At 56.7% G+C, this 26,476-nt stretch overlaps 1 protein-coding gene across 1 annotated transcript in view; it reads left to right on the top strand.

Moving 5' to 3' along the window:
• The window catches only part of LOXL2 (lysyl oxidase like 2), an 82,183-nt gene that overhangs the window by 41,418 nt on the left and 14,289 nt on the right, over nucleotides 1-26,476 (top strand). The window contains exons 4-9 of the mRNA XM_016141533.2: nucleotides 4,518-4,729; nucleotides 10,209-10,431; nucleotides 13,817-14,000; nucleotides 20,886-21,037; nucleotides 22,676-22,843; nucleotides 24,226-24,388. Of these exons, the coding sequence (XP_015997019.1) occupies nucleotides 4,518-4,729; nucleotides 10,209-10,431; nucleotides 13,817-14,000; nucleotides 20,886-21,037; nucleotides 22,676-22,843; nucleotides 24,226-24,388 (1,102 nt within the window). The remainder of the gene's footprint in view (nucleotides 1-4,517; nucleotides 4,730-10,208; nucleotides 10,432-13,816; nucleotides 14,001-20,885; nucleotides 21,038-22,675; nucleotides 22,844-24,225; nucleotides 24,389-26,476) is intronic.

The raw sequence follows: 26,476 nt of genomic DNA, 5'->3' as shown, positions 1-26,476 counted from the left end.
CAAACAGAAGAGAAAAAAAACTCATAGATACAAAGAAGAGTTTGATGCTTGGCGGAATGGAGGGAATGTCAGGGGAATGAGTAGAAAAGGGGAAGGGGTAAAAATGTAATTGCCAGTTATTCAAACAGTCACAGGGAGGTGAAGTACAGCATAGGGAATATAGTCAATAATGCTTTGATAACTATGGACGGTGTCCGATGGGTACTAGATCTATCAGGGCGATCACTAAGTAAAGCTACATAAATGTCTGGTCAGTACGTTGTACACCTGAAACTAATATAATATTGAAGGTCAACTGTAACGAAAAATAAATATTTTAAAAGAACAATTAAAAAAATTACGACTTCTGGAGCGGAGGGAAGGAGGCTCCCTGGCCCTGCAAACATGCCTCCCCAGGGGCGCTCTGGGCTGTGACCGGTTCTCAGACGAATGGCGAAGGGCTTGCTTGCTTTCCTTGCCTCGCCGCCCCCTGTTTCTTTCTTTGATGCAATCTCCAACTAGACTTTCAAAACTAGTGATTTTTTTTTCCCTCATTGGCGGCAGGCCCACACTGTCACATTGTGGAATTCGCAAGTCATTCACAGAAGCTGCGAATGGGACATGCCAGTCGGGCACAAGACTGGGGCTCCACGCTGGTCACCTCAGCAGCCCACTGGCTGAAGCAGGAAGGTCACGGCCTGCTCCATGCTCCCTCTTGGAGGCGAGTGATAATTACTCCCAAGGCTCGGGCCCTCCCTGGGGATGTGAGAGCTCAGAGGAAGACAAGTTCAGAAGGTTCTGTGGGTTCCCTGGAGAGAAGCCTTTCGCAGAGCTGGGTGAATGAACTAGTGTCTCTGGCAAGAGGGTCAGCATTCCGACTTTAATTTGAATCTAAAATGTGTCAGACGTGTTACCAGCTTCCGGGCTGCCGGGCTGGATGTAAAACTAGCAAGTCCAGAGAGTCCTTTGTTAGGAAAGAAAAATACGCGTGTGTTTCAGCGTTTCAAATAGTTTTGTCTCTTTCGGAGTTGAACTTCTGGGGGAAAAAAAAAGTGCAAATACTTGTGGTCAGGGAAGGAATGCCGCAGCGGTGAAGTAAGGGGAAGTGATGTGTGTGCGCCCGTGTTTTCCTACACAGAGTCTCTGCGCGGCCCACGTGAGCGCGTGAGCCAGCTGAGTGCTGGAGGCGAGCCGCGCAGGGTTCCCCGCCGGCCCCCCGGGCGGACGCGGGGCGGGCTTCGAATGTGCACAGCACCCGGCAGGCCCCAGAAGGATCACCCGGCTGCCCGCCCCACGTGGGTCAGCTCGACACCAGGCCGGGGACAGGGCACGGGCGGGGGCCGAGGACGGCTCGGAGACCAGTGGTTATGAGCCTGGCGTGCAGGCTGCGAGTTAGAGCTCGGTTGTCATCCTTGGTTGCCTGCGGCTCGGCTGTGTGAACCTGGGGACATTGTGAAACCTCGCGAAGTGTCCTCGTGATTCCCCCGTGACGTGGTGTCACAGCAGCCTTGGCACGGGGTGTCGTGAGAACCGAGCCAGGAAGGAGACGGGAAGTCTGAGCACAGAGCCTGCCGTGCAATGACTTGGTTGGTGCTTGATAAGCGAGGGCCCTCGCCGTCGTTATTATCCAGAGAAGAGGCGAGCCTTGCGGTCGGAAGGAACCCTGGCAGGGTCTGTGGAGGGGAGAGACCGTATTTTGTTGAATGAATGAATGAGTGAGTGAGTGCATGAATGAATGAGGTGGATCTGAGTCCAGCAGAACAGGAAGGAATTGGTTCCATGGAGGGAGACGAGAAGATAGTCCATTCTGAAGGACCGACGACTGTAAATCTGACTGCTCCTCTCAGGTGTCGGAGAAGCGGGGCCCGCTGGCCCCGTCCCCCACCACATAGGTGCAAATACAGACACGCACTGTACAAGCCCAGAGACCCACACCGCGCAGACGCACGGCCCTGCACGCGCACGCCATCGGGTGCACGCGCACGCCATCGGGTGCACGCACAGGCCATCGTGTGCACGGACATATCATCGTGCGCACGCGTACGTCATCGCGTGCACAGACACGGCAACCGCGTGCACGCGCACGTCATCGCGTGCGCGGACATGGGGCAGCTGCGTGTACGCGCACGTCATTTGGCGTGCACGCGCACGCCATTCTGTGCGCGGATGGACACCCGCGAAAAGGCCTGTCTCACAGAGACTTGTGTACAGACACACAGACGCATACGGAAACACACAGACACACACACCATCACACACAGGGCCACGCACAGTAAGTTGGTGAAAGAACAAGGACAATGACACCTGCCCCGGCACCTTCTCCAAGCCTCATGCTCCACATCCTAGAGCCCGCCCGGCTTCCACCGCCAGTCACACTTCTGCCGAGGGGACGCTGTCCTCCGTCAGGACGAGGGCGCAGGGTCCGCTGAGCTCCCAGTGCCCTTGTCCTATTGCAGCTGAGGTGCTGGGGTTCGCATCTCACGCCTCCCCTCGGCCAGCCTGCACTGATGGCGCCCCACGGCGGCGGTGGGGTGGGGGTGAGGCGGGGAGGGTCTGCGCACACGCGGCGCCATGGGCCCAGCCTGCCCGCCCCGGGGAGCCGCAGGGCTGACGCCATCTGGACATTGCACAGGACACGCTGCAGTTCCAGCCCAGCTTCGGAGGTGGGAAGAGGCAGGAGGGGGCTGGCCCACGGGCCGGTTTGGACCTCAGGCCCTTTCGTGGCCTGCCCCTGTCCATGTGTCTTGGTGGCACGGGTTCTGTGGCCTGAGGGAAGCTGTACAGAGTCCAGGATCCGAGCCGGCCAACACCATCCTGCTGCTGGCGGCTTTCCTTCCGCTCTGCGTGGAAAGGAACCCGAGCCAACGGCCGTCGCTGCCAGCCCACATACTTTCCACCGCCCTGCAGGACTGGTGCGGCAGGCCCTGCACCCTGAAGCCAGTGGTGAGGAGACCCGAATTCCCCGGGCACCCACATAATGGTCCTGTTCACCTCGTGGTTCATTTGCATCCTGGCGGGACAGGGGCTCGGACCCTCCGGTCGTCGGTCCCTCCCTGCTCGGCCTGCATCTCTCTCCCTGGCCCACCTCAGAGCTTCTCACCCTGTACCTCCTGCCTGCCTCTCGGTGGTCCTGGGGACATCCCTAGGGTCAACCAGCTTTCTCATATGGGAAATGGTGGTGACAGTTGCTATAATGCACCTCGTTCTGTTGTCTAAAGACTAAGTGAGAGAAAGCGCATCGAGCCTTGCTGCTGGGCTCACACACAGTAGCCGTTATCATTACGTTGCAGTTTATTGGATCTGAGTATAGATTCGGGGCTAGGGACCCCGAGGGGGCTGGAGGGGAGCTGGAATCAGTCATGGAGGGCTGTGGGCACCTCGCTAAGTTATGTGGGTGTTACTCACACAGACCAAGAGCGGGCGGTCAAGGGACTGGTCCTGTGATAAATGCATAGAGGAGAAAGATGGAGGCAGGGACTCAGTTAGGGGACATTGCAAGAGCTGGTAGTGGCCCCGGGGGGCAGGAGCAGAGGCAGAGAGGAGGGGCCAGAAGTGAGAGACTCAGGAGGAAGCTTCCATAGCGTTGAGGGCAGATTGGGTGAAACTTGAAAAAGCATAAGCCTGTTCTTCTTGCCCAGCTGAGCCTCTTTGGTGGCCCCTGTCCTACGAAATCCCTGGGACTTGGGTGGAGGCGTGGGGCCGGGGCGTAGCCTGCCCCTCGGGGTTGGGGTGTGAGGAGGAGCACCCTCACTGAGCGGGGCGGGAGCCTGCCCACCCAGCCTCTCCACCTCCTCCTGTCCGGGCCCTGCCCCCCTCACGCTCTGCCACAGAAGGTGGGTGGGCCTGGGGTAAGGGGGAGTTTTCCATAGGGTCAAGGCATTCAGCATCTTTCCCTTCCCTGCCACACATGTGTCCGCCCCTACCGCTTTGTCCCCGGGACGCCCCTGCCTGCCTGATCAGCAGGCCTGGGTCCCTGCACGCCGCTCCTCCCCTTCTCTCCTCGTATTTTCTCGCTCAGGAATGGCAATCCCGGGACGCCAGGTGGTGTGCAAGATGGCGCCACCAGCCTGAGGGCCGCTGAGGCTCACCTGCACAAAGCTTCCATCTTCGGGGAGATGAGACACACTCACTCCCATGCACGCACACACACGCTTTGGAGTAGAATGCAAAATCCAGATTATTTTTTACTATAGAACGTGAAAATTCAAAGGACGGATTCTCGCTTCTGCTCTCATTTCGAGGCCCCTGCAGGAGGAGGCTGCTGCCCTCTGCTCTCTGCTTTTTTGGGGGGTAGGACATGAGAGAAGCTGCCGGGACCCTCTGAGTCTTCTGATCGCCTAGGTCACCTCTGCAGCTCTACTCCCTCCCACACGTAAAGTTTTATACCTGGGGCCTCGTGCTGTGCCCCCACGGGGAGCCCCTGTAGCCCCCTGCAGTGCCTGGGGGGGGGGGGAGGCAGGCTGGATGCCTGCCGGCGCCTCTCCCAGGCCAGACAGGAAAGTAACCTGTGCCCTTCGGTGCCTCCTCCCCCTCCCCAGAACCTGAACATCCAGGTGGAAGACATCCGGATCCGAGCCATCCTCTCCGCCTACCGAAAGCGCACCCCTGTGACGGAGGGCTACGTGGAGGTGAAGGATGGCAGGGCCTGGAAGCAGATCTGTGACAAGCACTGGACGGCCAAGAACTCCCGTGTGGTCTGCGGCATGTTTGGCTTCCCTGGCGTGAAGACGTACAACACCAAAGTGTACAAGTAAGTGTATAAGTAAGGGGCCCACGTGACTCACGGCCTCCTGGGCTGTCGCCCGCCTTGCGAAGATTATAGGCTCTTGCAGTGGGTGCTGGGCAGAGGCCTCCGCCAACCTGCTGTCACGTGCAGGCCTCACCTCTGAGGCACTCGTGACCCGTGGGAGACAGACCCCGCGTGGATGACAAAGGCGGAGTGAGGGGAGGTGTGGCGGAGGGGGAGGGCAAGAAAAACCCACCTCGGTGCTGACAGCTCGGTGACCAAGGGGCTGAACTAGGACAAACTCAGGCACGGCAGGCAAGGACAGCACCAGCCTCAGGGGACAGGTTTACGTGCCCTCAGCAAACGATTAGTCTGAGGGATCTGGAACTGGCAGCAACCGTCAGGAAACTGAGACACTGATCGAGTCCATCGGCTATACCAATCCCCGTGATATCTTACGATTCCTTCCTGGTTCCCAGGGTTAATATATCCTGGGAGAAAAGGAGTAGAGAATAACAGGACGTAGAGTCATTTGCCCTGGGGGGTGTCCAGTGAAGGAGTTTCGCCCCGTGACATGCTGGTGGCCGTGGTATGCTGGTTGGCAGTGGGGCCTTCCCATCTCCCCTTAATAATGATAACAGAGTTAAGGAAATGAAGCCAGAGAGGCAGGTGGCGGATTTAGGATCCAACCACAGGTCTCCAGCTATGGGGTCCACACTCCTGTTTCCTTTCAAGTTAGAGGAAGTCAGGAGACCTGGGATCCAGCCCCAGCTCTCCCTCCGGCTGCAGGTCCCTGGGCTGGGCCTGGCCTGGCCACCGTGGCTTAGAAGCCCCCAGCCCACCATGAGCCTGAGTGCTGGGGACGCGGCTGCTCAGCTTGTTGGGCTCAGTGCCCCCCAACCCCCAGAGGCTGATCCTAGTGGTAATTCCCACCCCCAAACGTGGCCCAGACCTTCCTGTTTGCACCCGGGGTCCCCTCCTCTGAGTACTTTGGCAGGCCAGCGCCTTCCCTGGGGACATTTTTTCAGTGTTTCCTACCATTGGAGCCAAGAAAAGCAAAATCCCCTGACGGGCTCGCTCACCTGGAGAACCCACAGCGTCCCAGACTGGCAGCTGGTCTAGGTCCAGTTCTGAGCCTGGGAGGGCTGCCATCAGCCCTGCCCAGGACAGGACGGGGTGCCCGAGGACAGGCAGCGTGTGCCTGTTCAGAAGGCATTTGAAAAGCCATCTCTCCAACTGCAGACGGTTCAGAGTCCTTTTCCTAATTCTGAGGAGAAAAATCTCCTGTCTATTTTGGCAGTTGGGCCGCAGGGGATCTGTTTATATGTGGGGTTCAAACCACCATCCCAGCTCCTCCCACCTCCCAGTCTATGGTTTTGTTTTGTGTTTTGTTTCGTTTTGTTTTTTTAGATGGGGGCAGGAAAGGGCTTCCAAGGCCGGGAGCATCCACAGGCTCTCTTCCTGACCTCTAGCTGGAGGTGGTTTGGAGGGGCGGAGGGGCGGGGCAGTGCCTTCTCGGCTTGTCTCTGCCGTCTAGTGTTCATCTCTGGGACTCGGCTGGCCGTTGGGCCCCAAACGAGACAGGTGTGCTAGAGACAGGTGTGCCGGGAGAGATTTTTTGCGCCTTGGTGGTGCTATTAGGAGCCGAGATGGCAGCTGGCTGGAAGAAGCTGTTAGCAATGAGCAGGGAGACCCAGGCCTGAAAGCTCTAGACGTGAGGGTCACGGCGCCCACTCCCGCCAGATCCCGCAGGGCTACTCCAGGCAGAGCGGTCCACACTGTCGCCTCCACCTCAGACCTGTTCCACCCCGGTCACGCGGCCCAAGCCCCCGCCGCGGGGTTTGCTGATATGTCCGGAGCTGGGGGGGGAGGGGGGAGGGCTGGCCTGGGTCCGGGGTGTCCGCAAGCCCTACTCTGAATTTGAGGAAGGAGAAGCCTGGGAACCGGAGAGAGGGTCACACCCTGTACGGTTTCTGAATTCACAGCTTCCAGTAACATCTTTCCTCATCTCTCTTTTAGCCTTCCCGCAGCCTGTCCCAGTGGTTGCTGGTGTCACCAGCCGCCACCCCCCCGCCACCCCCCCCCCCCCGCCCCAGTGAGGCAGGGGAAGTGGCTCTCTCTGAAGAAAACTGTTTTCAAAGTAACTCTCCCTCCAGGATGGGCTTAGTAATGTCCGTGCGTCCGCCAGGCCCATGAGGAGTTTTGCAACCTTGGGAATTCTTCCTCCCTGGCTCCCCCTGCTAACCTCCAGGTCCCATAGCCCAAAGAGGCCTCAGAGTGGCCAGCCATAAGGCTGGGACCGCAGCTCTTCCTCGGAGCCTCTGCTAGCCGCCCCTCCGCCAAATCAGAGTAGTCCAAAGGGGCTGTCCACATGTTCCCAGGGGCCTCCGTGTCCATAGGCTTGTCCGAGGGGAGTCGGGCTCCCCGCTCCAGGCTTCTGTGCTGTGAGCTGACTGGGCAGGGGAGCTGGGCATGCACCTCGAAGTAAATGAAGCCAAAGCCTCAGGGCCCATCCCTGGAGCAGGAGCATTTCATACTGTAGTTTTTTGTTTTCTTAAAGCAGGAACCCACTATGGATATTGACTTATTGACGTGAGCCTCTAGCGTTGCATCTTGGGAGCTCAGAAGGGCTCTGTTTGGTTGGTTGGTTGGTTGTTTGGCTGAACCCGGGACCAACGGATCCATGAGTGAAATGGAAATGGCAGCCTTCCTTGGTTTCATGGAGAGGTAGGGATTCAAAGGCTTAGGGAGATCGGAAGGTTACACTGGGGTTGTCATTTGAGACCTACTCACCCACCCCGAGAGAGTCCAGCGGACACACCTTTCACTGCACCCGAGGAGAACTCTGCGAGGGGGTCTCAGAATCCTTGGAGAGCTCTTGTGATCCCTCTTATCTGCAGGCCAGACCTCACAGTGGGGCTGCAGTCGCTGAGCTGGGAAACCTCAATGCGGCGGGGGTAATTGACCCTGAGGTGGCAGCGGCAAGGTGGGCGTGGTTCTGGGACGGGAGAACAAGCAATCAGAATAGTCCAACCCATGCAGAACTCCAGCACTGGCTGGGCGATCACGGTGCTCCTGGAGGTGAAATACAGTCGCGTGCTGCTTAACGCCAGGGATACGTGGCGAGAAATGAGTCGTTAAATAATTTCTTTGTTACGCAAACGGGAGGGGCTGCGCTCACACGAGCCTAGGTGGCCCGGCCTGCTGCACACCTGGGCCGTACGGCACACCACCGTCGCATGCGCAGTTCATCGCCGACTGACAAGTCGTCGTCATGTGGTGCGTGACGGCGGAAAGGAAGACCGATGGTCCTTACTCGTTTCGTGTAAGCAGAAAAGTTCTCGGTCGAGTGAACAAAAGCCTAACCTGAGTCATAAAAACAGAAAGCCACAGCCCTCAATCAATGCCCAGACCTGAGCCAATTCGTAGACCCAGGACCCATTGCATGGGGAGAAGCCAGGTCTCCTGGAGGAAGGACCCCGGTCCACCGCCATCCCGAGGGGACCTAGGCTCTTGTACCGGGGATAACTGTGCGCTGGCAAAGAGGAAATCGTCAGAACTTTTGGAGACTACTGGACGACACTGAATGCCACCGTGTCCCTCCGGTCAGAGCGTGAACGTCAGGCGATCAGGAGTTTGAGCTCAGGTCCGTCTTGCAGTGGGCCCGCTGGGCCCTGGGACCCATCCTGTGCAATCTCCCTACTTCCAGAGCATATGATCGGGATGGACAGTCTCAGCAGCTGGCGGCATCCCCGCATGACCTGGCTGCCCCTTGGCTCAGGGAGAGCCCACAGGACTGCGTAGTTTCAGTTTAATCAGTCCAGCCCAGTGTTCATCCTGCTCCCCAGCCACAGGCCTGGACGCCTCTCTCTCAAGCAGGCTTCCCACTCGGCCAATGACCAGCCCCTAACTCCAGTTCCCCTCCCATCGCTAGGCAGGGGCCCTCCACCCATGCTTCCCAGGGCTCATATCTGTACCCCACCACCACTCCTTTAAGGCCTATGCAGAGTGACTCATGGGGGAGAAGTGGGTGCCGCATGGTGGGAGCCCGCGGAGGGTCAGAGCGCATTCCTCTGAGCTGATATCAGAGGGAGGCAGGGCGGCCTGGGAGGCAGGGGCGGGGTGGGGGGGGGGAGGGGGGCGGTAGGCGGGGTTGGGGCAGCAGCCTTGTGTGTCTGCTGTGGGTGCTACCCTCGATATTAAGAGACCGGTCCATCTGTTCTTAGCAGAGGGTGGTGTTCTCTGAAAGCTGAGAGCAAAAGAATTTTCCAGGCCAGTGAGAGCTGACCAATCCTTGTGCAGCCGATAGCCCCGAGTGCGTTCTTTTTCCTGATGTGGGGTGTCTTGGGAAACAAGCTTGGAGCTTGCGGTTCCAAGTGCAGAGGCCTCCCGGAAGTGGGGAGGGGCAGAGGTTCTCAGAATTATCGACAGTCCTCCTGGGTAGTTCTCCACGCTGGGCTGCAGCTCTGGTGAGCACACATCCTGAATTTTCTAGAATAGTCCTTTTTGCAAAGATTCTGTGTGACTCTGTCCACAGGTACACTAGAATTGTTACAAGTCTCAATTTTTGGTTAAAGAGAGATATTGGTGGTGTCTGTCGGGTTTTTCCTTCCTCTGTGTTCATATCCCATTTGTTCACTTTGAGACAAAGCAGAAAGTTCCAGGCCTGCTGGACCAGCAGTATAGGATCTCGCTTCTGCCCCATTCCAAAGGCCCCACTGTCCTGGGAGCCCCTGTGTGCTGGGACCAGCACACAGACCTGGCTTCCCCAGGACATGGAGGGGAGACACCCCCAGCCTCACTGACCACTGGGTGAAGATTTGATAGAGTCCGTAGCTGAGTCTCGTCACCATTACCATTTCCATCACAAAGCACATTGTACTTCGATTTGGCAGAAGAGATCATTTCAGAGCGTTCTCAGTGCTTCTCCTTGAATCTAAACTGTTAATCTTGTATATCATTGGGAGAGAGTTTACAACCAAGCTGTACCGCTCATTGACAAAGGGAAGTAAAGGCAGGGAATGACAGCAACTGTTGAGATCTGGACAGTTCGAGTGACCAACCACGTGGCTTGCCCAGGACTCAAGGGTTTCTTGGGACCAGGGGTGTGATCTCTTGTAGAGCCTTTCTTTGCATTTTGTATTTATAGGCGTGAGTATCACCTTACTACGCTGAGTTAGCCCCTTGTCTCTTAGAATGTAAGCTGCCAAGGAGCAGGAGGCCGCATCCCCTTCCAGGTCCTGCCCCCCAGTGCCCAGCATGGGGTCCGGCACGGCAGGTGCTCAGGGAGTGCCCGCAGGTGCACTGTGAAGCCCCCCGTCTGTGAAGCCCCTGTCTGTGAAGCGCCCCCGTCTGTGAAGCCCGACCGGCTCCAAGAGCAGGGACCACGTCTGTCCAGTTCCTCCACCAGAGGCCCAGGGCGGGCGCCCAATGCCTAGCTGCAGAAGGAGTGAGGGGCGGGCGTCCTAACACCCTGGTCACCTGCCTCCTCCCGTCCCTGCAGAATGTTTGCTGCCCGGAAGAAGCAGCGCTACTGGCGGTTCTCCATGGACTGTACGGGCACAGAGGCCCACATCTCCAGCTGCAAGCTGGGCCCTCGCGTGTCCCGGGACCCCGTGAAGAACGTCACCTGTGAGAACGGGCTGCCGGCTGTGGTGAGCTGTGTGCCCGGCCAGGTCTTCAGCCCTGATGGACCCTCAAGATTCCGGAAAGCTTACAAGCCAGAGGTGAGGATGGGACAAGAGTCTAGCCACTTGGGACCTGAGGTGCGGTGGGGTGCTGGTGGGAATAGACAGGGACCCCCAGGGGAAAGCGAGGAGAGATGGCCCCAACTCAGACCACTTTTCTAGAGGGCAGGAAGGCAGGGGACACCGGTCAGGGCCAGCCTCGCCAGCAGATGCCAGCTCTAGGGTGTGCCAAGCAGCTGGGCTCCTCCCCCACACCGTTAGGACCCCCACCTGTCCTTCCAACCCTGCGCTTCACCTTGAGACTGGGATGCCCTCTGCGGGGGACATGCACTGTCTCCTGGCATGAAAAGGGGTCGAGGGGGGCACCCCGTGCTTCTGCACAATTCTCAGAGAACAGAGGGGCTCTGGAACTTTTGGGGCTGCAGTATAGCTCTCAGAAGCACTGAGATCAGCTACGGAGGTTTGCAAACGTGTTTGGGTGTATTCTTCAACAGAAATGATAGAAATTTTTAAAAGCTTTCACAAAGGTAGAGAATGAAAAACGTGCCAGGACCACGTTCATGTCGTCTGTACCCGTCAGTCGCATCATGTGCATGTGCACCGGCACCTGTGAGTGCACGTGCGCTCACACGAATTCACACCTCCATGGCGACAGACCAGTGTCCTAGGACAAGCGAACCACCCCAACCGTGGCCAGCTTGACTCGGCCCCTGAAAGAGAACGTGAAAGCAAAGCCTCGAAAATCACGAAGAGGCTTTCTTTTCCCCCTGCCCTGCTCCGTTCACATATCCACCACAGGGTCTCTGGGATTTGCATGTTCTGGAAACTGCTAACGCGGGGCAGCGGGGTGGGACCGGTGGGTGTGAATAACGCCTGGACGAGGAGAGGGAGGGGCAGGAGAGAGCATTGGCCGTTTATGAGGGAAGGAGTCCGTGTGCCAGGCAAAACCTCAGGACTTAGTAATCGGTCAGCTGGGCAGGGGCGAGTTCCAAGTCAGCTCCGAACCCGGCAGGGTTAGGAGGAAGGGGAAAGGTGGCGATGGGAGCAGACGGCGTGTCCGGGCGGGCCGTGCTGCGGGAGTGGAAGCCCCTCCCCGAACTTGGCGGGCTTCGGGCTTCGTTGGCTGAGGCAGCGCTGCTCTGTGCCTCCTCCCCCCCTTCCTGCCTGCCCACCCCTCCTTCCCCTCCGCGGCGTCCAATCGCCCCTCCCGCCAACTCCAACGACCTGCTCTCGGAAAGGGAGTCACAGCACTCATGCATCTGGAAAGGGAAACCAGGCCAGGGGCCAGACACACCACACTGGGGACCCTTCCCAGACTGGGGGACGGTGTATTTGGACTAAAGAAGAAAACATAACCGAAAGGAGAGACATGGCTGTGGCAGCCCAGCCGTCAGCAGGAGGGTGCGGGACCTATTTGGAGAGCTTTCCTGGCCCCGCCCCCTCTGCCGCGCACAGTTCTGACCACACTGCGCATGTGTGCAACCTGGAGGCCCCGGCACACCTGCACGGTGGCCCCGCCCCCCGTCTCCGCAACCTGGTACCACACCCTCACTTGGCCCCCTGCAATATGATTTGATGGCCACATCCTCAGCCTGAGCCTCGGAGGGTTCCGCACGCGTCACCCGGAATGCCAGGCCCTACTGTTTGGAAATTCCTCTTCACGTGCAGTGTAAAGCAAAGGAATCAAGTTCATACCAAACAAATCTTAAAAAAGAGAGAGAGCAAGAGAGCCTTACGTCATCGTTTCCCTTGGTTTCTTTCTTTCCTCCAGGGCCAAATGACTCAGCCTGGTCGCTGCAGGCTGCGGCGAGGTTAGTGGCACTCTGCCTCCATTAAACTTGAGTCACGGATGGTCCGCGCCATGGGGAGGGGACCCTGGCATCCAGCTAGATAGCCTGGGAAGGGAGACAGGAGAAAGGAGGGGACGCAGTCGCCAGGAAACAGGTTGGAGCCAGCGGCTGGGCTTGTTTTGTTTTCTTAAGCGAGCTAGAATCAGGATCCCTGAAGCCGGGTGTTTGGTACCTGCCCCCATCCCTTTTCTCCTCCCCCTAGTGCCAAGGTCAGAGCAGCCCCTGAGGTCTGTAAAACCGGGCGCCGTCATAGCGCCCCACCCTGCAATGGTCGGGGGGAGAGAGAGATGTGGCCAAGTGGGAGCCTCAATTGGAGGATGGAGACACAGCGTCTTGTTTAATCCCCTGCCCTCGAAGTGGCTGGTCTATGTCAATGTCCGAAAACACACCACCTCCGACCAGGCCCGACTCGGTGGGGCCACGGTGCTGGGGGGAGAAGGGAGAGGCGAAGGGAGCCCCAGGCTGAGGGCTGCACAGGCCGGAGGAGGACAGAGGCTGATCTGATCCAACACACGTAGAACGGCTGCAGTCACCCCTGAGTACCTCCGTGTTGAATGAGTGTCCGCGGTAACTCAGAACCTCAAGGCCTTCTGAGTCCCCCGCCCTGACACACGTGTGCACAGGTGCACACACACGCATACACACATGCATGCACAGACCGATGCAAACAAGGCTAAGCGGGCAGATGGCGCCGAGCGGTCCACCTCCCATCTTGTAAGATATGATCCAGCGAGGTCAAGATGCTAATGGAGGGTGTGAGTCGTCCTCCTGTGCGATTAAATAGACCCTAAGGTGATAAGGCTTCCAAGCTGTCAGTAAGCAGTTGGGCTGTTTAAACCGTAACCACCCACCCTGTCCGCATCTCTGGTGGGGCTGCATCTTCTGAAGAGGGGAGCCCGTTTGGACTTGGAGCGGAGTCAGGGGTGGCGGGAGCAGACGGGTGGCCACGCAGGAGCCCGGCTCCATGGCACGTGTCGGTCTTAGCTAGTGCGAGCCTCCCACTTCCTTGCAGCCTTTGCTCTCTAAATCGCAGCCTTCTTGGTAAGACCCCAGTCTCTAGCTCCTCGTCTCCCCTCTCCCGCCTCTCACCGGCGTGCAGAGTAGCATCCTTGCAGGGCAGGACCCCAGAGTCACCCACAGGGCTGGTCGACAGCGCTCTATCATAGGCAGATAAAATGACGGTCCACCTGGAGTCTGCAGACTTTGAAGGGTAGGGGCTTCCTTCTGTTGCTCTAAAGCTTGCGGTTCTGGATGAGAGGGTGGAAGGAAATGCTGGTGGTGAGGTCTCTGAGCCAGGCATGGGTTGAGGTGACAAGCTAATGAGGGTCCTGATGGGTTCCCCAGTGGTCTGGGACTAAAGCTTCTTGAGAGGCTGCCAAAGGAGCTTGCAGCAGGGCCGACCGTGCAGCGTGTCCCCTTACACACACACACACACGCACACACACACACGCCCCAGCACAGTTTCGGCACCCGGGCTTGGAGTGGGGGTGGCTGGGGAGCAAGGGGAGCGAGCCGTGACTGCCGGCTGAGCGCGCATCAGCCCCTGCGCTCAGCAGGACCGTGTGTTTCTCCAGCAACCCCTGGTGCGGCTGAGAGGCGGTGCCAACGTCGGGGAGGGCCGCGTGGAGGTCCTCAAGAATGGAGAATGGGGCACCATCTGCGACGACAAGTGGGACCTGGTGTCTGCCAGCGTGGTCTGCAGAGAGCTGGGCTTTGGGAGTGCCAAAGAAGCCATCACCGGCTCCCAGCTGGGGCAAGGTAAGGAAGGGGGAGGACTCCCGTGGCCTGTCTTCATAGAGGGCATGGCACGGGAGCCCAGCCCGGCCGGCCCGTCTGCTGCTTCCCGGGCTCTTCTCGCTTGGCTTCCTGTCTCCAGCAGCTGCTGCTCTTAGAGAGCCCCAGGCTTCTCCCTGGGCAGCCAGAGTGGGAAGGGCCCTGGGGGACACCGAGTCCCCTCACACGGACTTGAAAGCTGAGCCCCAGAGAAGGGACTAAGTGCCCAAGATGAGACAATGTATTGGCAGCTAATGAATACTTTAACGGAGGTCTCCCAACCCCACCCCAGGGCTCCCACTGCCCCACTGAGACCCCAGGGTCCCAGGAGAGGACCTCGGGGTCCATCAGGCTGTGGACCATCCTGGGCACAAATGTCCTCTTACTTCTTCACTCCGGCACAGCCTCGAAAACATTCTCTCCCTCGCACCAGAGACTGGGAACGTAATGCCCCCTCTCCAGATGTCACGAGATGCTAAGGAGAAGGGGCCTGGTTTTCATTAAGTGTCCCGAACAAATCTTCCACTTGAGCAAAGAACAAAATATAGGAGGCCTTCAACTGGGTCACTCTGTGGAAAGCGATGCTGTGAACATGACGTGACACGGCAGATAACATGCCCCCCACCGCACCCCCACACCCCCCCCATACCTCCTCCCGAGCCCAAGAAGCCCGCAAGCCCTGGCCCTCCAGGCAGGGAGGGCCTTCATCCCAGACCGTTGCCCAGTGAGTGCCCAGCCCTCTCCTGGAGAACTAGGGGCTGAGCAAGAAAAATCAGTCAGTCCTCTCCTGGAATCTTTTTGGTGCTGACCAACAGGGAGGCTGCAGGGACCAGCGGCCGTCATGGGGGTGGGGAGGAGGGAGAGCGGGGGAGGGGTGGGGTGCCCTGTCCTGTGAGGAGAGGATGTTTCCACGCTGTCAGACACAGGGCCATCGCCTCACACAAAGGAATGTGGCGAGGTCATAGATCACAGCCCGGAGGAAATGGTTGCCCAGTGGGCTGGAGGGAGAGTCGTGGGGTCAGACAGCCCTGCTGGGGGGAGCTCAGGTCATCTGCTCCAAAGATGAGGAATCTGAGGCTCAGGAGAACAAGCCTGAGGGCACCCCGATAGTGACTGGTGGAGAAAGACTGAAACCCCAGTCTTCTGACTCTCAGATTTGGGCTTCTTTCTCTAGTCCGCCCCTTAGCCCAGTCCTGCTCTCATTCAGAACTCCCCTCTACCTCCGTTCTCCAATCCCTGCAGGCCTTCCGGGTCTAAGGTGGACTTTAATGTTAGGCCCCAGGACACTACTCCCCGGTCATGGTGAGCAATTCCGTCTTCCCTTAGATCTCGAAGGTTCCTACAGCCCACTTTCCTGACTGGCTGATTTGATGGTTTGTGCTCCCCCAAGGCCGACAGGACAGACACCATTCATCCTGAGAAATAAATGAGCACTGGATGACACAAACATCCCATGTCTCCCGGGCATGTCGATTTGACCTAATTATTTCCCCGCCCAGAGCAGCCAAAGGTTTTCAAGGGCCCATGGAACTCTGGGAGGAAGAGGCCTTTGGCATGTTCGATGCCGTCCTTGAAAGAAACATAGGATGATTTACTATTTTACTATCTGCTAACGCGCCTGGCGGAGGTCAACTCCGGTGGGCAGAAAGGGAAAACTCCACACTCGATGCCAAGTCACAGAGCAGACGGGGTCAGACCCTCAGTCCTGGCTCTGGCTGGTGGACCAGCTGACCACAGCCAAGGCGAGGGCAGTGAAAGGGCAGGGGCTGAGTCAGGCCCCTGGAGCCCAAGCCCTACCCTTGCCACCTACTCGCACGGGGGCCCCGGGCAAACTTCTGCGCCTCAGAGACTCCACTGGATTCTTGATGTATGAGGTTCTGTCTGGCTCCAGCCGCCTATGATTCTCTGAAACTTGTTCTTTTCACCAGGACAGATGTCAGGTCAGAGTCAGGCTCTGGGCTTTGTGCTGCAGGACCCACCGCACATGACTGAACTCCAGCTGTCTGTTTATGTCCAGCAACCCCCATGACCGAGCACCACACATGGGGGTTGGGGGGGGCGGTGTGCGCGGACCTGTGGCTTTTACCTCTCTGTCCTCAGTGCCAAGCTCATAGTGTTCTGGGGATATTCAGTTTATGAATGAATGAATGAATGAGTTTCAGCTGCATAAATAAGGTCAGCTGAAACAAACACTTGGTGAAGAAGTTTCAATACTCTAGACCTACACTGTCCAATGGAAATATCATGGAAGCCACATACATAATTTTAAATTTTCTAGTAGCTACATGAAGGAAGGAAGGAAGGAAGGAAGGAAGGAAGGAAGGAAGGAAGGAAGGAAGGCAGGAAGGAAGGCAGGCAGGCAAGCAGGGAGCGGGGGAGGGAGAGAGGATGGAAAGAAGGAAGGAAGAAAGGGAGGGAAACAAGTGCAGTTAATTTTAATAATATATTTTCTTGGTCCATCCAAAACACTATGATTTCAGCATTAACTCAGTGTAAATGCCGTTGATGAGGTTGTTGACATTTTGCATACAGGATGTGCCTTACACTGGCAGCATATCTTGGTCTGGGTTAGGCACATTCCAAGGGCTCAGTGTGGCCAGTGGCTACTGTACTGGCCAGGGCAGCTCCACAGCAGTGGCTTTGAAGCCCTTTTCCCGGCAATCCCCGGTCAGAAATACACATGACAGCACATGCCATGCACAAAAGCTGAAACGATGTCAGGAGACGATGCTGACCTTTACAACGTGCAGAGCGCTACGCTATGTCTTACTCTTAAAACTCCGGTTATAACCTACAGAGTTGGTTGTGGATCCAGAGTCCATCACATTGCTGCACGAGGTTGGCCATGGCTTTTCCCCAGTGGCCTGCTCTTGCCCCAGGCCTGTGGTCACCCAGGCCAGGGTTTGTACAAAGGGGAAGAGCAGGGCCAAGGTGTAGGTGGGGAAACTATCAGAGAAAGAGCAATTCAGGGGACAGGCCAGAACCCAGAAGCAGCAGAAAGCTGGGGGTCAGGATGCAGGTCGAACCCAGGTCCACGAAAGAAGCCAGGAGCCTGCAGATCTCACTGCTGGTACTGCAGCTGGACACCTGGGCCACTGTCATTCGGTGGCGCTTCCTGTCCTGCCCGACCCACCACACAACTGGGTGGCGCAGGAAAGAGGGTGAGAGACACTGGTTTTCCCACCTCTGTGATCTGCCCCTGGTGCACCAAGAACATGCTTCAGGAAAGCAGGCCCCGCCCTCTATTTATGAGACTGCATAAATTTACATAAATTTACATAAGTTAAGCCCAAAGGAGACTCATCAGTTGTTAACCGGAGTCTCGTGTTAACCTTTCCTCTCCTGTTTGGCCCTGCAGTCTAGCAATCCACAAACACTCATCGAGTGCTTTTTGGGCTAGATGGCAGAATGGAGAATTCATTTATTCCGTAGCCACTCTCCAGGAGCTCGCCGCGAGTGGCGGAAATAAGATAGAACCCCGATCAACTTAGACTAGCAAATAGGTGATGCTCTATAAGACATGATACTGATAAGAATACCTACCGTCTTCTGCAGCCCTAGTAACGTGACATGCTTTGTCTCATTCATTTCTCATAATCCCAACCTGATTATGAGAAATGGCCTTGTACAGGTGAAGAGAGTGGAGCTCAGAAAGTTCCCGTCATTTCCCGAGAAGATGCAGGCTGCGTCCAATGTCAGGCTGACTGCCCAGCCCACTGCCTCATGGGCAAGGGGTGTAAAAGTAAATGCTGCGGACGTTTAGACAGGAGTGAGGTCATTTCCCGCTGACCCATGGAGGAGGAGGGGTTCGAGGTATCCCTGGAAGGCAGGCTTCTACCAAAATAGGTCGAAAGAGGGTATTCCAGGGTGCAGGAGGCGGAGGAAGCAGCCCGAGATTCAGGAGGACGTGATGCTTTTTCCAGAGCAAAGCCTCTTCTTTTCCAACATAGGGTTTTCCCACCTGGCACTCCTGACGAGCTTCAAAAATGTAGCAAGATGTACTCTGGAGTCAGACTGTCTAGTCTGAACTCTCGTTTTTCCATTGGTCCGGTTACTTGATCTTTGGTCTCCGGTTTCCTCATTTTATTGGGTTTTTGTGATGATTAAATGAGTTAAGAGAAGCAATGTGTTTAGGACAGACTCCAGCACAAATTAGATATTAGATATCGCCATCAGCACCACCACCACCATCATCATCATCATCACCATCACCACGATTAACATCGTCCTCACAATCATCAAACAGGCCCCTCATCTACCAGGACGCTCACGTCCGAGGTCGCCGCCCACTTCTGTGCCCATCTTACTCCATGTTGGGCTCCTGCCCACTTCAAGAGCCCTGTATTTTAGGATCTGTATTTTGTCACAGCATTTTCACTCTGAGTCCTTGGATGTTTCCAGCCAAAGTCACTGATGTATTTTTTATAAGTTTTACAAAATTCCAAGGAATCGGAGGCTTCGTCATTTATGAATTTCCAAAGAAATAGAACTTGGCTCTTCCCTACTAACATGGGTTGCTCCCGGAAGTTATTTTATGGCCTCAGGGAGCCTAGACGCTGTCTCCAAACTCCTCTGACAGAGCCAAGGTTCCTTCCTTTGGGTTTAAAGCTTATATAGCCCTCTTCATATTTTATCACGTTCCATTACAAGCCCGTGTGTGGCTGCCTTCCCCTTGAACTAACTGAGCTCTTCATGGCAGGTGCCTGCCTTCTTCACCTGTGAGCCCCTAACACCTAGCACAGAGGCTGACACACGAAAGACCCTCAGTGATGTCAACAACATCCATTCGGAGGCTATTTGCAGCACTTCCTGCTTGCTGGGCCCTGGTCCGTATACAGAAGGAACACAGACATGACTCCTGCCCCTTGTGGGGCCACCAGCCTAGTGGGGAGGCACACGAACATCGGACAGAGAGCCGCCTGAGTGAACAGGAAGCAGACTGCTTAGTGGGGGGCTCCCGAAAGGGACCCGGCTTAGACGGGGTCAGAAAGGCTTCTCCGAGGAAATGGTGTTGAGGCCGAGCCCTGAAGGATGAGCGGGGGTTAGCTGGTGAGGACCGGGAGGAAGACGGTCCGTGCAGAGGGAACAGCTGGGCTCAGCGGAGCAGCTGAAGGAGACGGTGTGGCTGCGGGCGAGGAGCAGGCCGAGCCGGACGCTAAGTGGAGGCCGTATCCCACGGGGCCTGGGAGGCCTTTTGGAGATTGAACTTTATCCTTAAGAGCACTGGAAAGCCATTGCAGGGATTTAAGACGGGGAAATGACATGATTCAAAAAAAAAAAAAAATCTTTTGGGCTGCCGTGTGGGAAATATTTTGGAAAAAGCAAGCAGGAGGGAGACTAAAGACTGTCGCATTCGTTCGAGTGGGGGTGACAGGGTCGGGCTAGCGTCACGATGGCAGAAACGGGAAAACAAAAGCGCTTCACTGTCGGGGAACGAATGGAACGGGGTGACGGACTGCTCGTCGGCGGTGGAGGAGGGTGGTACTGGACATGGCCTCTGGGCTCTGGCGAGAACAACCTGGTGGACAGAGGGGCTGTTTCCTGGGATGCGAGGTCCGGCAGACAGACAGGCGGGACGGATGGTCCCACCGCTGGCCGTGGAAGCAGTGAGAGCAAAACAGACGATGCTTCCGAGAGGTTCACCCCGAAGGGGAGGAAAGTGTCAGGCCAGAGGGAGTGCGGGTTCGGGGGAGGCCATCGCAAAGATGGGGGATTGTAGCACGCGTTCGAGTGACGAGGGTCACGGCCCGAATGAGAGGAGGAAGATGGTGAGGATCAGGAGAGGGAGAAAGCCACCGGCTGGGCAAGGACCAAGACGGGAGGCGGTGGAGCCCGGTACTTTGATTTCCTCAAGGCACATTACGGCCCTATTACTCAAGAATGTCCCCTAAACGTATCTACATTTTTAGTCTATATAACCTCTGGACACATGTTACCTATGTCTACTAGTCACTAAACTCTTCTAAATTCACCTCTTACAAATTGCACAAGGAACTTCCCAGTTAAGGATCTGATGATAGAACCCTTTCCCCCCCCCCTCGATACATATTAATGGCCCCATCCATTCTGCCTTTCTTAAAGAGGAGCACCTTTCTTAAAGAGGGAGGCCAGGTATCTCCCCTCTGCACGGGTCCTGCGGGCCCCTGCGTCTCTCAACCAAAGGCAGCAGCTCTTAGCAGGGGCTTTTCCCACGCAGCCCTTTGCTCCCCTGGGTTAGATATTCGTGTTCCCCCCTCACTCCTTTCTTCAGACCAGGGGCTGGTATCTGTGCCCCAGTGCTCATAGCCCATGAGCACTGGACTGGACTGTCCTTTGTGATTTTGTGATCTCCCCACACTATGTTCATGCCTGTATTTTAAAAATCCTTTTTTTTCTAACTTTCTTCGAGTCATCCAATTTGAGCATGCCATCTGTTTCCAGGAACCCTGACCACACAGTGATTGCCACCCCTTTCAGATTCATGAAGGCATGAAATACGAAAGGTGGGAAGGAAGCCTAGAAGTCTTTGAGTCCAACTCCTTTGAGTGAGAAAGCCATGATTCAGAGAGGCCGAGTGAGTTGGCCAAGGTCACATGACTTAGTACAACCCTCAGTTTGCTCTTGTGGAGACGTGGATCCCAAGACAAGGACTTCTCCCCAGGGAGAAGAGGCTGGGTCTTCGAGCCGATTATGGGAGGCAGTTGGGAGAGTTTTGAGGATGGGAGAGAAGAGAGTTAAAGAGGATTTACTGGGCCTTTTGGAAGGACCTCCCAGCGAAGAGGAAGTCAGCTCGTTGGCTTCCCCTGTGGGCAGGTCACCCAAGCTAGAAACTTCCTTTCGGAAGCTTTCATAGCCTGTGTTTGTTTGTTTGTTTGTTTGTTTCTTCCCCAGGCATAGGACCCATCCATCTCAATGAAATTGAGTGCACGGGGAATGAGAAGTCCATCATAGACTGCAAGTTCAACGCTGAGTCTCAGGGCTGCAACCACGAGGAAGATGCTGGCGTGCGATGTAACATCCCCGCCATGGACTTCCAGAAGAAGGTGAGGCGCCTGGGGGCACAGCGGGGACCGTGTTATGTTCAGGTCGTGGAAGCCCCAGAAAGTATAGGCCGAGCGGCCTACCTCCGTCCGGAGGCTTCCAGCAGGTGGTGTTGGCAGGCGGTGTTGGAGTGCTCCGATGACGATCGCAGGAAGGGCTCCGGCTCCGCCGCTTCCGCTGTTACTGACAGGGTCACCTGGCATCGGCGGATGTGCCAGATGAGAAAACACGTGCCTAAGCGCCACGGTCCTCAGCGGCAGGCGCTGGGCGTCCGCTGTGTGCCACGTCCTGCCCCGGCACCGCACGCGGGGTGTGACCGACACTCGGGCCTTCCTCTGAGGAACGTCAGGGCTGTGGCATCTGCGACGCCCTTGGCAGGCGCCCTTTGCGGGAACCCAGAGGAGCCACATCGACAGCGGGTCTGCAGATCGTACAGATGTGAGCACCATACAGACAGTATTTGGGAACGAAAGGTGGACCCTGGTAACGTGAGGGAAAGAAAAGGGAAACTTCGCAGCATTATGCCAGAAACACACCCTCCCTCCCTGATTCGGGATCTCGAAAAACCTACAGCGTGTCTCCTAGCTTGGGTGACCTGCCCACGGGGGTAGCCGACAAGCCGGCTTCCTCTTCGCTGGGAGGTCCTTCCAAAAGGCCAGCAAATCCTCTTTAGCTCTCTTCTCTCCCATCCTCAAAACTCTCCCAACTGGTGATTCCTGAGAGACGGGGGAGGGTTGGAGCTGGAGGGAAGCAGGTGGATTGGAGGGAGACCCGGGACACAATTCCACCAGGATGGGGAGGCCGATAAAGAGGGTGCTGTTGAGGACGGTTCTCACATCTCTGGCTCGTTTAACAGAATCAATTCAGGATCAACCAACTACAGCTTGCAGACCAAACCCATCCCTCTGCTTGTGTTTGTAAACGTGGTTTTCTTGGAACGCGGCCATGCCCAGACATCTGCATGCCGTCCGTGGCTGCTTGTGCACTACCTGGGAGAGCAAAGTGCTTGTGGCAGAGAACATACGGCCCACAAAGCCTAAAATAGGTGCCGCCTGGCCCTCTATCGAAAGTTTGCTGTCTCAGGATAGATGGTAGTGACTTGAGCTGAAACAAAGACTAGGGGGAGATACGGGGTTAGGTGGAGAGATGAAAAAGGACAACAGGTTCAGATTAGGGGTCTTTGAGGTGCCGCCATGGCTCCCAGAAGAGAGTTCGGTGTGGAGAGGACAGCAGGGGGCGCTGTGGGGTGAGGTGCGATCTGGGGCTGGAACCAGCCAGAGCAGAGGATGCGGCAGGGAGAAAAGGGCCCGGGAAGGGATCTTGGTGAATTCTAACATTTGAAGGCCCCTTGGTGCATCCTTCCAAGCGTCTGATTCGCTGGTAGGTTCACAGGGCGTAGCAGGGAGCAGAGGCCGATTCTGCTGCGGGGCTCGGTGTGGGTCAGCGGGCCTCCCGCCTACGCAGGCTTCTAGAGCCCCGAGATAAGTACTAAGTTAGACCACGCTGGGCATGATGCTGGCACACGGCAGACTCTCAGTGATGCCGTCTCGGGCAGGACTCCAAGACGAAATCGGGACAGATGGCCGGGGGCTGCTCCTCTCCGTCCCCTCCCGGTGACCAACCTGCCTCTCTCTCCACAGCTGCGCCTGAACGGGGGCCGAAACCCCTACGAGGGCCGGGTGGAGGTGCTGGTGGAGAGGAACGGGTCCCTCGTATGGGGGACGGTGTGCGGCGAGAACTGGGGCATTGTGGAGGCCATGGTGGTCTGCCGGCAGCTGGGCCTGGGGTTCGCCAGCAACGCTTTCCAGGTGAGAAGTCCCCGCCTCGGACCCCCCCCCCACCCCACCCGTCTAGTCTGAGCCTGCCCACCTCTCGTCAGCCAGCCCCGTCTTCCATGGACCTTACCCAGCTACCCAGGAGGAAGAGAGCAAAGTGTCATGGGCCAGGAGGCAGGGGCCTCACCCCGACCTCGCTTCCGCCCCTCACGGCTCCGAGTCCTCGGCCGGGTCACTCCCCGACTCCCCACCTCTTTTTCTCTGCTGGAGAATGAGGGCCTAGACTCTGGTTCCCCAGTCCGCTCAGCTTTGTGCACTGGGATCCGCCCTAGGCTGGAGGCTGGTCCTGATGTGCCATTTGCAGAGGGAAGCAACTCGATCCTACGGGGGAGTGGAGACCACCCAAGGCCGAGGCCCGACACCCCATAGGCTGGCCTCGCTTGCTCCCTGGGAGGCCCCTCTGGCCAGAACATGGTCCCAGCTGGTGACCATGCTCATGCATTCTCCCTTTGATTGGCTGCTAAATTTCCAAGCCCTTCCAGAACCCTTGTCACAGCAGCCGCACCCTCTCCCCGACACGGCTCCCCACACCCCCTGGGAGCCTGGCTTCCCAGGGCAATGCAGTGTCTCTGCTCATACTGCTCATGACGAACCAGGACTTTCTGGTTCTTCGAGGAGGGTGGAAAAACAGTGCTCGTTACGGCAGAGTGGCCGTCCAGCTATTTTTGTTCCCCGTCAGCTCATTCCTAAGACATCTGGGCCTCGGCTGAGGTTGTGAAATGGGCCCGAGCCTGATTATCAGTCCCAAATCTGCCACTGACTGCAAGCGCTGTTCCTTCTCCAGGCTCCCGTTTTCTCTCTGGAGGATGAGGGGTGTGCAGTCAGGTTCTCTCGGGAAACAGAGCCAATAGGATGCAGGAGTATCTGACTCCTGACGCTGGCAAATAAATTTCTTCTCTCCAGTTCTGGTCAATCGGCAGTGTCTCTCTGGAGCACTGTGTGGAGAAGGATTCTGAGATCACAGTCAGGCTTAGAGGAGAGAGTGCCATGATCGATGAGTCGTGTCTGCCCTGGGCTCGGGATAAGCTGGGTGGTAGCCGAGGTCCAGGTACCTGCCGTTCCTGACACGTGACACTGAACAGCGCTTTGGCCAAAAAGCAAGCTTAGCGATGCTCCTAGAGAGGGAGAGCGGCAGCCTCCGAGTCGCGAGGTCAGAAGACCTGGAGTCCCGCTCGCTCTGCCGCCAACAGACAGACCGTGTGGCTTGGGTGACGGCCCCTTTGTGCCGCTGCCGTCCCCGCCTGGAAAACGGGATCCTCGAGCCTGGGGGTTTTCGTGAGGCCGGAAGCGCATAGACTGTGAGAAAGCGACCGTTCGAGGTGACGCACTGGCCATTTCTTTTGTCGATTCTCCAGGAGACCTGGTACTGGCACGAAAACGTCAATGCCAACAGAGTGGCCATGAGCGGAGTGAAGTGCTCTGGGACGGAGCTGTCGCTGGCTCACTGTCGCCATGACGAGGACGTGGCTTGCCCCCAGGGCGGAATGCATTATGGAGCCGGAGTCGCCTGCTCAGAAAGTGAGAAGTCCTGGGGGCGGCGTCCATCCTCCCTACCGGGCTGCGGGAGGAGACACTGGTTATTCCTTGCAAGGCTCTGGGGGTCTCTGCCGTGAAACGAGCAAAAGAGGAACGCAGGCGTTAATTTTTGTTGAGTGGGAAGTTGGGGGGCAAAGGGACCTCCCCACCCCCCAGCACAGAACCTTGCTGATGACAGGGAGCAGGAAAGCAGGAGGGAGGAGCTGGGGGGTCTGGGGACCTTGTGTTCAAATCTCAGGCCCCCTGGAGACTGTTTAAGGGACCTTGGGCAAGTTATGGGGCTGAGAACGCCTTGTTCTGACCAGGTAACAAGGAAGAGAACGGCTTCCTCGAGGGTGTTTCTGAGGTTAGTGAAGCAGGAAATTCGTGCCAGAGCCCTGTGTGCCCGCCTGCTGGCTGCCTTCCTTTGCCCTGCTCCTTATGTCATTTCCTGTTTCACGTCCTGGAGGCCACTTAGCCTCTCCGGGACTCCCTGGATCCTAGAGAGACTGAAACTACAGGAGGAGCCCCGCCAGGATTCAGAATCGCCTTTCTCTAGCAGGCTCTCTTCCATGCCGAGAGAGAGGACTAGAGGACAGCCTTGGGGCGTGTCTCTCTGGATCCCCAAACTCCACTCTCCCCACCTCTGGCCTTATAAAACCATTCCCTTGTGAATCAGGGATGCAGGATCTGACCAGGCAACCTGAGACCAGACCCTGCCTTCCACGTGTTGCTGATCTTGGCAAAGTTAGTTAACCACTGTGATCTATAGTTGTTGTTGTTGTTTGACCTGGAAACCGGAAGTTAGCTGTGCCAAGGAACATGTGTGGTGATTACAGTGGAGCACGGTCACTCACCATCATGGAGAACTAGGGAGAGTAAACCTCGACCTCAGGCCGTTCGGTTCTCCCATCGACCCCTTTTAGACTCACTCAGCATTTCCTAACCCTTGTCAGGCAGGACACTTGGCACCACCTGGGGGTGGCAGACAGCCCAGGCTACGCATCCTGTCTGAGGACAGCCCAAGCCCCAGGGGGAGAACTTTCAAGCAGACAGAGGAGGTCTCACCTCTGTCAGGGGCCTTTTCTTGACTCATTAATTTATCTATATTAATAACATACTTTTTTATTCCCAGTAGGAAATTTAGATAATAAATATAAACCTAAATGAAATTCAAGGTAGCAGAACATAGAAGTGGATAAAGAAAAGTAGATATTGGCTAACAGGCAGTGGCTCGAAATGGAGCCAAGAGAGGTTAATAAAAAATAAGTGCTCTAGAGTCCTGTACATTTACTACGAGGAGGTTGTGAGATTCACAGTGAGCTTCCCAGAAGCCAAAGGGAAGAGGGAAACCTGCTCGTTAACATAATTAACAGTATCCGTGAGATAGAAGCAAACCCACGAGTCAAGAGAAGCCTGCAGTTCTACAAAGGGGGTTTCTCATTATGAGAACCGAGAGTTATTAGAGCCTCGTGGCGGACCGAAGATGAGTTTCTCAGGGTTGGCGCTCAGAGAACCCTTCAGTTTAGGCTGAAGCCATCACTCAGAATCGGCAGGGGGTCAACAGCCATTTGGGCCAGGAATGCGGACCTGGCTCGATGCTCTATTCAGGGAGATAAAGTGTATTCTTCAGGCAACCCTTTGCGATTATATTTTCTCATCCAACCAATTACACGTGCCCCAAATCTGCAAATCCTCCCCCACCTCCCTCCCTCCCTCCCCTGCCCCTCCCCGCTTCCTTATCACCCCATAATCAGTCCATCTGCCTTTCTACCTGTCTGCATTTTCTCAGCTCTACCCCTTCCATCTCGCTGTCACCGTCTGGGCGACAGTCTTCTACACTGTATTACTTCAGGGGCTCCCCGCTGGGACCCCCACAGTGACTGGTGCCTCCAGCTTCCTCCCTCCCCCGAAGCCAGAATCAATGCCCGCCTCCCACGCCTGCTCTCTCCTGTTCAAACCCTAGCCAGGCTCTCTCACGGCATGTAACCACTCACAGGGATGCGAGCAGGTGCCTGTCATCCAGCCTCATTTCAGGCTCCTCCCCCTCCTCTGAGTCCTGACCACCCAAGCTGTGGCACTCGTTTGACC

The sequence above is a fragment of the Rousettus aegyptiacus genome, unplaced genomic scaffold, assembly GCF_014176215.1.
Source record: "Rousettus aegyptiacus isolate mRouAeg1 unplaced genomic scaffold, mRouAeg1.p scaffold_m13_p_16, whole genome shotgun sequence".
In the NCBI taxonomy this organism is placed as follows: domain Eukaryota; kingdom Metazoa; phylum Chordata; class Mammalia; order Chiroptera; family Pteropodidae; genus Rousettus; species Rousettus aegyptiacus.
This window is presented reverse-complemented; position numbering and strand designations above follow the sequence as displayed.